This window comes from Paramisgurnus dabryanus, chromosome 18 (assembly GCF_030506205.2).
Source record: "Paramisgurnus dabryanus chromosome 18, PD_genome_1.1, whole genome shotgun sequence".
In the NCBI taxonomy this organism is placed as follows: domain Eukaryota; kingdom Metazoa; phylum Chordata; class Actinopteri; order Cypriniformes; family Cobitidae; genus Paramisgurnus; species Paramisgurnus dabryanus.
The window spans coordinates 15,272,727-15,280,716 of record NC_133354.1 but is presented as its reverse complement, the minus strand read 5'-3'; the positions used below and the strand labels follow the sequence as shown (position 1 = coordinate 15,280,716).

The following is a 7,990-nucleotide window of genomic DNA, read 5'->3' as shown; positions in this document are numbered from 1 at the left end:
ACCGCTCAAAAATAACAACACATAGTAACCCGGATGCTGCAAATCATTTTTACAGGTACAGTTTAATTTCACACAAAAATTATAAATATGTCTTTTAATAACAAATAGTGTGTTTGTGACATTTAAACATCTTATCTAATCTTTGAAGGTCTGCATTTGTTAAAAATAAGCAAATAAAATTCCTTTCCTTAATTGTGAGGTAAAAAGCCATGAAATAAGCAGGATATTGTAATGTATGGTATTTAAAGGGATAGTTTGGCAAAAAATGATATTAAACCCACGATTTACTCACCCCCAAGCTGTCTGACATGCATATTTCCATAATTTTTCAGACAAACAATTTTCAGTTATTTTAGAAAATGCTTTAGATCTTTCAGTTAATCAAATGTAAAGTTACGGGGTCCACGACCTTCAAGTCCAAAAAATGTGCATCCATCCTTCACAAAATAAATCCAAACGGCTCCACAATGATAAACAAAGGCCTTCTGAGGGTAATCTGCGAGGTGTTGTTGTAGAATATCCTAATTTAAAAACGAAAATAACTAGCTTCCAACGGCGCCATAAAACACAAATGATGTATCATTAAAATATTACAGTGCAGCTCCAAGTGGAAACCAAAATTAGTGCTGAAGTGTAATTGCAGACATTTAAAAAATTTTATATATTTTTTTTGTCAATAAACAGACAATTTTAATAATTTTGTAAAATGGGGTAATCATACAGGAATGCAGCTGGATCCAGGATATTTATTAATACCAAATTAATGTCACCTGTAGCAACCTACAATACAAGACCTGACAAACAACAAAAAGTATATGAGGACTTAAATAAACAAAAACTAATCAAGATTCCAAGAAAAAAGAAACGCGAGGTGAAAGGCCAGAGACACAAAAATAAGCAAATATATGAGAAAGGCATGGGAATATATATAACATAATATAAATATAATATGTAATGTCTTCAACGATTAAACGATAAATTGTTTTATTTAAATAAAATTGTACTTTTAAAATATAAACAATTTATTATATAATCATTATGCAATTAACTACATTTCTTTCTGAATTACTAGAAATAAAATCACATTAAAAGCACAAAGGTTTGTATTTACTGATGGTTTTCTTTACCTGATACAATTAGCTCAATAGACATATTGTTATGCTAATTTTACAGTTTCAGTATCAATAGCCACTGTCAGGGATATTTTTCAATGATAACCAACTGAATGTACATTATCCTGCTTATCAAATGACTAATTGCCACAAGTAAATAATTGGACATGAAATATTGATTTGAAATATTTTGCCGACATTAGAAAGGAGACATAAACATGAGGACTGGTAAAGATGACAGATGAGTAGCGTGTTATCAGTTTTAGCAGATGTTATTGGAGGTATCAGACCTGCCGTGACACAAGTATTCCAGAGATTCATGTAATGATGATATCACACAGAAACACGTACAGTAAATACAGTTTGCCAAAACATTAATTGATGTTCATTTTTGTAGTGATGGTTTGGAAATTAAAACTAATAAACAAACAAAATCACACCCTCAGTTCTTTTGGCAGACATGCTTATCCATGAAAGGGCATATGGATGCCTTACAGGACCAGCATTTCACCATTGTGTGTTTATCTTTTGTCTGCATTCCACATCCCTTACACTGATCCAAACTTTTCCCATTCCCATTCTGCACCTGTCCATGTTGCTTTATGAGACTCTCCAGGGAACTCTTAGTGCTGGTATCTGTGCAATGTGCTATTCCGATCACAGTGATTCGCTTTGGGTCCCAAACACAGTCTTCTTCCATTCCAGCAACGGCGGCTGGCAACCAGGCTGTATCGTATCCATTCTGATGCCAACTGAGTTTTAAGTGCAAATTCTGGGAGTCAATCCTCTTCACTTTACCTACTCTCACACGCAGCTTGAACACAACTCTTTCACCAGGAGCACAGGATCCCGGGTAACCCATGGCTTTGCCAATGTCCCTGCTACAGTAGACTCCAGGGCCTAGAGTTCCTCCACTAGAGGCTCTGAATCCTGATGATATGATAGCTGTAGCATTGCTTTTGTGTGTCCCGTGGTACATAATGTAGCCGTGGCTTTTTTTGGGTTCTTGGCCTGCTTTAAGGTGCTTTGATTTCTCGCTGTAGGACTTCCATCCGCTAAATTGTATTGGCATTTTGATGCTTATGCAATACTATAAGTGGGTAATGAAATGAAGAACTGTGAAGTATGTGTTGAATTTGTCTTAATCCTTATTGAACCTGCAGTTCCTACAACACAAAATGAACATAACAATGAACAGTCAAATTGAAGTAGCAAAATAAATGTAAAATTTTTAGAAACAGACTTTTGTCTGAAGGAAGTTGGCCAGGTTTTTAGTCTGATCACTTATTAATTGATTGACTACAGTACAAGCCTCAAGAGTTCACTATAAGCCAACACCACATCTGATGAAAAGCGTTTGTCACATTGCAGGTATGACTATGAATATGTATACTGTTATAAAAAAAATGTCAAAAATGTACCCCAGCTGTCACTGGGCCAGTACCAATTAAAAAGGTTCCTTATATAGTATGTACCATTAGGTATACATTTGGTACCATTATGTACCATTGAGATACTAATATCTTTGAGGTACTAATAAGCTTACATTGGTACCAAATATGTACCTGTGATGTACTAAAATAAACTCTAGAGGTGCAAAGGTGTACTTTTTTCATAGGGTGTAGCATTGTTGTATTGTGGCCTAGTTTGGGCTGGTGTAGCAGGCTGGTTTAAATGTGTTTTGGTCATTTTTCAAGCTGGACCTAGCTGTTCAGGCTGGAAGAGCAGCTGACCCACCACCAGCTTGACCAGCTTTTCCAGGCTAGAGGACCAGCTTACCCCAGCTACTCCCACCTTGAACCAGCCAACCAACTTATGCTGGTTTTCAGTAAGGCAAAACATTTATTTGTAGATAATCACTGTTAATTGTTGGTAACACTTTACTTGAAGGGGTGTTCATAAGGCTGACATGAAACCTTCATAATCGTGACATGACACGTGGCATGAACATGAAGGAGATTTTATGCAGTGTCATTTGTTCAATTATGTCATTTTTAATGCAAAGAGGACATTGTTTGAAATGTCTTTGTCATGACAACTTGACATTACCAAGACAACATAACTGACCACTTTTTACCAGTGATACAAATTGAATTTGTCATTTAAATGTCATTAAGTGTTAATACTCTGTCAAATATAACACTGTCATGTTCTTTTGGTCCATATCGATGCTAAAACTGTTAATTACATTAAATTAATTAATTAAATAAACTAAATGTCTATTTCAGAACAGACTGTGTGAGGAAGAACAACCCACATGGAAAAAACATATATAAACATATATGTTTCAATATAGGTTTTAATATAAGTTTTACATATATGTGACATATATAAAATTGGCCGTTTTCCTATATTATATGTACATATATGTACATATATGCACATATATGTTAACCTATATATTGGTAAAATTATTAAAATCTGTAGCTTCTAATAAATTAAACATAAATAAAGGTCCAACCAATGACAGTCTGCACCTGCAGGAGCCAGGATTCAAACCTCCAACTTTCCGGTCACAAAAAAAGCAATCCCACATGTCACTGCTGGGATTTGAACACCCAACCTTCCGATCATTAGACAACTCACTTTACCATCTGCGCTACTGTCGCTGTTAAATAACACTGAACAGTAGCTGTTAAATTAAACCATTTTGTTATACATGTCCTAGACAGATCTTGTAAATGTTTTAAATGTGCAGACATCATAACTTTATTTAATAATTCACATAATTTATGGCCTGTATATGCACATATATGCACCTCAATTTTGCATATATGCAGCATATATATTATCATATATGGGCATATATGCTGTATATGTGCAGTATATATGTGCATAGTAGCTGCATATAGGTTTCATATATGTGCATATATATTATTATATATGTGCATATATGCTGTATATGTGCTGCATATATGTGCATATTAGCTGCATATATGTTTCATATATGCGCATATATGCTGTATATATGCAGCATATATGTGCATATAAGCTGCATATAGGTTTCATATATGCACATATATCCACATATAGGTTCTTTCCATGTGGGAAGCTCTGTCAGTTAAGTAAAATTCTATAAAGTTAAATATAATCGCTTGACGTGCTGGATTTTGTAAAGGTTTTTAAATTAATTTTTAATCTTTATTGAAAGTCCATTATATTGTGGGTGAAATTTAACATACATTTAGAATTTGGTGCCTATTTGACCGAGAAAAGGGGTGTTTGTAGTCTCACTCCCTCAACAAAGATATTGGACTTCCTTCTTTCATGATGCAAAATGATGATTTTTACATCATTGAAAGAAGGAAGTGCAACACTGAAATCTGTATTTTTCCTGTCTCAGCGGCAACTGAGAAAATTATGCATGACCATTCAAAAACATGACTGGGGTTCTAACTATACAAAGCTTAAAGGAATAGTCTAATCATTTTCAATATTAAAATATGTTATTACCTTAACTAAGAAGAGTTGATACATCCCTCTATCATCTTAGTGCGTGCCCGTAAGCGCTGGGGCGCGCTGCGACACTTCGATAGCATTTAGCTTAGCCCCATTCATTCAATGGTACCACTCAGAGATAAAGTTAGAAGTGACCAAACACATCAACGTTTTTCCTATTTAAGACGAGTAGTTATAAGACCAAGTTTGGTGGTACAAAATAAAACGTAGCGCTTTTCTAATCGGATTTAAAAGAGGAACTATATTGTATGGAGGAACAGCACTTTTGGAAGTACTTCGACTCGGCGCAGTAACACCCTCCCTCTCCCATTATAAGACGGAGAAGGGGAGCGGATTTTTCAGGCGAGTTGAAGTACTCCCAAAAGTGCTGTTCCGCCATACAATATAGTTCCTCTATTAAATCCGCTTAGAAAAGCGCTACGTTTTATTTTGTACCACCAAACTTGCTCGTATAACTACTCGTCTTAAATAGGAAAAACGTATGATATGATACATTGCCTTTTTTCTATTTCTTTATTGTCATTTTTATTATCCGTGGTATCTCCTTTACTGTATGTTTTTATATTTATTTTTTGTAATTTCTTTTTGTTGTCCTTCTACTTTGAGGTAAGATATAGAATGTAATTCTAAGTACAGTAAAGATAAATGCTGAAATACATAAAGCCATGTAGCCTCTTTGATGTAATCTTTGGTTATAGCTAATAGTTTTCTAATGTTTTCATTCAGTGATTCGAAAGCTTCGCTGTCTTTAATCTGGTGAAAACATGAAAGTCAACACAATCCAACATTTTCCTGGCTACTGTATGAAGCGGCAGCTGCAGTATTAAACACAATTCAACTAAAAATGCAAACACTAACCTTGTTTGTTTTTGATCTTTGCTGAATACGTCGTTTATAAGCTGTACACCGCCACAAACGCCAACGTTTGCTTTCACTTTCATTTCATGCACGTGCACTACCCTTTAAACGATGAAGGCGAGTCACTTCTTTTCTATTACATATTTTCAAACTATATTAAACTTAGCTGTGACCTATAGATCTGATCAAATTGTTAGCATAGATATAAGAGCATTTCTAAAAAAGTGAAAAAACCTCAAAGAAACATAGAAATACATTGCACCCCCTTTGATAGTCTTTGCAAATATAATGCTTTTGTACACACTGCAGTTTTCTTAGAAGGCTTCCCATAACTGTACAATACACAAAGGTACTATAAGACTGATCCAAGGATAACCCAGTAGAAACACACTGATGGCAGAGCAGGGCTCGATGGTATCTGTAAGGCAAGGCAAGTTCAAGTTAAGGTAAATGCAAGATTTATTTTAATTTCGAATAGTATTATTAAAAACATATTTCAGTTGCTGTACCTAATTCAACAAATAAAGTCTTCTGGGTCTTGGTGACTTTGCAGATGAAGATTGTATTCTCAGTCATCGTGAAGCCCATCATTGTCAGTCTGAATCCATACGGTTCGATCTTTGTCACATACGCGTTGTGCCGGAATTTGCGGTCAGGCATGATACCAGAGATGTTAGTGTATATGATTGTCTCCCTGTTGCCTTTAGACATTGAAAACTCAATGTCTGTGTGGTAGTTGGCTTTGGGCTCCAAAAGGCAGTTGACTCTGAGGTCATTATCTTCCTCTTGGCATACTGTAATTATATTCTCTCCATCTTGACACAAAACTGTGCTGATCGAAACTGGAGATGCAGTGATGTTATTAGAATAAATATCTTAATAATAATATTAAACATAATCAAAACATCTTTATCACTCTCCTACCTCCCAGAAATACAATCCACCCGAACATAGAGTTTGGTTTGTTCATTTCCGAATGCTGTGGAAAATCAAAGAGATGTAAAGTGAAATAACAGTGAATAAACCCCCCTCCCATTCCCAATGTTTTTTTTTAAAACATTTTTTTAACTATCAACATTGTTCTGTCATTCCCACAATGAGCTTCAAACACTGTCTAGATTAAATCCAACTACAATGGCTACTTAATCCCTAAAATGATGAAATCAGAAGTCAAAACTGCTCATAAAGAGAGAGCTCACTGTCAAACCCATATTAAAAATGATTTGTTTTTATTAGCTGTCTGTGGGCCATCAAGGACACTCAGCATAAGCAACAGTAATGCTATAGCTCCACCTACTGTATCTGTCTTACACAGCACTTTACATTGCAAAACACAGACCCAACATAGGCTACGGGCTACAGTACCACTGCACTGCAGTTTATCTGCAGCAGCCCCTCCCATTCATGCTGCATCCGTCCAATGTTTCAGACTAATAAATATAGATATTACAAATATGAATGTGAAAACATATCTCTATATCCAGGTGTGTAACCTGTATATTTGGTCACACCGATAGGAAACACTCTCTGGCCTGGTTTCACAAACGAGGCTTAAAGCCAGGACTAGGCCTTAGTTAATTTAAAACATACAAGCATATTTTATAAACATGCACGTTACTGGTGTGTATCTTGAAACAAATCAATGGCACTGGCATCTATCGGTGCAAGTTATTTTCAGTTGAGACTCAAATGATCTGGCATGCAATTTTGTAAAAGCATGTACATTATTTTGAAGATAAAAATGTGATATTTTAGTTAAATCCTCAATTTCAGATCATGGTGCAAATCCTACCAGGAAATGCAGGGATATAATTCTGTTGTTGTCCAGAGCAAGCATGACATCATAGTTTACAGATGGTTACCTTTTTAGAGGCTATAATCCCGGTCTGTGATGCTGTTCAGATGGCAAGAGATCCTTCCTGTTTATAAAGCTGTACCCCTACACTGATAGTGGAAGTGACCAGAGAGCTGTGGATTTCAGATGGGATAAAGATGGAATGGAAGTAGTGGAAGTTTGTCTCCCCCTTTTGACTGAACTAGAAAATATTATTTTAGCAAGGTCTGTCATTTTTATCCGTAAATAAAAATGCAAAAAGTTCATAAATATAGGCATCAGAAAGTTCACCAAAATGCAAAATTTTTAAGTGATTTATACAATATTAAAAGTAGGCAATTTATGTATACTGCTATCTGTTAATTTCACAAGACTTTTAAAATATTTTAGCACAAATATTTGGTGTCTTCAAAGTACGTATATGAAGTTTTAGCTCAAAATACCACATAGATAATTTATTATAATTTGTTAAAATTGCAACTTTGTAGGTGTGAGCAAAAATGTGCTGTTTTGGGTGTGTCCTTTTATATGCAAATGAGCTGATATCTGCACTTAATGGCAATGTCGTGGTTAGATAGTGCAGATTAAGGGGCAGTATTATCCCCTTCTGACATCACTGGGGGAGCCACATTTCAATGACCTTTTTTTCACATGTTTGCAGAGAATGGTTTACCAAAACTAAGTTACTTTGTTGATCTTTTACAAATGTTATAGGTTTATAGAAGCA

The 7,990-nt window shown here is 35.2% G+C and overlaps 2 protein-coding genes across 5 annotated transcripts; both read right to left on the bottom strand.

Moving 5' to 3' along the window:
- Positions 1 to 43: 43 nt before the first annotated feature.
- LOC135776287 (uncharacterized) lies at positions 44 to 5,832 on the bottom strand. Of its 3 annotated transcripts, none has more exons than XM_065286892.2 (2): positions 5,734 to 5,832; positions 44 to 2,278 (listed from the first exon to the last, which is right to left on the bottom strand). In XM_065286892.2, the coding sequence occupies exon 2, from the start codon at positions 2,182 to 2,184 to the stop codon at positions 1,555 to 1,557; it is 630 nt and encodes a 209-aa protein (XP_065142964.1). In that variant the 5' UTR covers positions 2,185 to 2,278; positions 5,734 to 5,832; the 3' UTR covers positions 44 to 1,554. The 3 variants fall into 3 exon arrangements, with proteins under 3 accessions (XP_065142964.1, XP_065142962.1, XP_065142963.1); XM_065286890.1 differs by lacking the exon at positions 5,734 to 5,832 and adding an exon at positions 5,430 to 5,561; XM_065286891.2 differs by lacking the exon at positions 5,734 to 5,832 and adding an exon at positions 4,566 to 4,745.
- LOC141280991 (uncharacterized) lies at positions 5,303 to 7,421 on the bottom strand. 2 transcript variants are annotated; one of them, XM_073812511.1, is made up of 4 exons: positions 7,292 to 7,421; positions 6,354 to 6,408; positions 5,939 to 6,271; positions 5,303 to 5,847 (listed from the first exon to the last, which is right to left on the bottom strand). In XM_073812511.1, the coding sequence occupies exons 2-4, from the start codon at positions 6,397 to 6,399 to the stop codon at positions 5,744 to 5,746; spliced, it is 483 nt and encodes a 160-aa protein (XP_073668612.1). In that variant the 5' UTR covers positions 6,400 to 6,408; positions 7,292 to 7,421; the 3' UTR covers positions 5,303 to 5,743. The 2 variants fall into 2 exon arrangements, with proteins under 2 accessions (XP_073668612.1, XP_073668611.1); XM_073812510.1 differs by having other exon boundaries at positions 7,222 to 7,401.
- Positions 7,422 to 7,990: the final 569 nt, after the last annotated feature.

Bases quoted from the DNA above. Each gene is read 5' to 3' on its own strand.
- LOC141280991 (XM_073812510.1), bottom strand. From the start codon at position 7,266: ATGCTTGCTCTGGACAACAACAGAATTATATCCCTGCATTTCCTG. The intron at 6,409-7,221 runs GTAGGATTTGCA...GATTTTCCACAG, and splicing joins TTATATCCCTGCATTTCCTG to CATTCGGAAATGAACAAACC. The intron at 6,272-6,353 runs GTAGGAGAGTGA...CTGCATCTCCAG, and splicing joins GTGGATTGTATTTCTGGGAG to TTTCGATCAGCACAGTTTTG.
- LOC135776287 (XM_065286892.2), bottom strand. From the start codon at position 2,184: ATGCCAATACAATTTAGCGGATGGAAGTCCTACAGCGAGAAATCAAAG.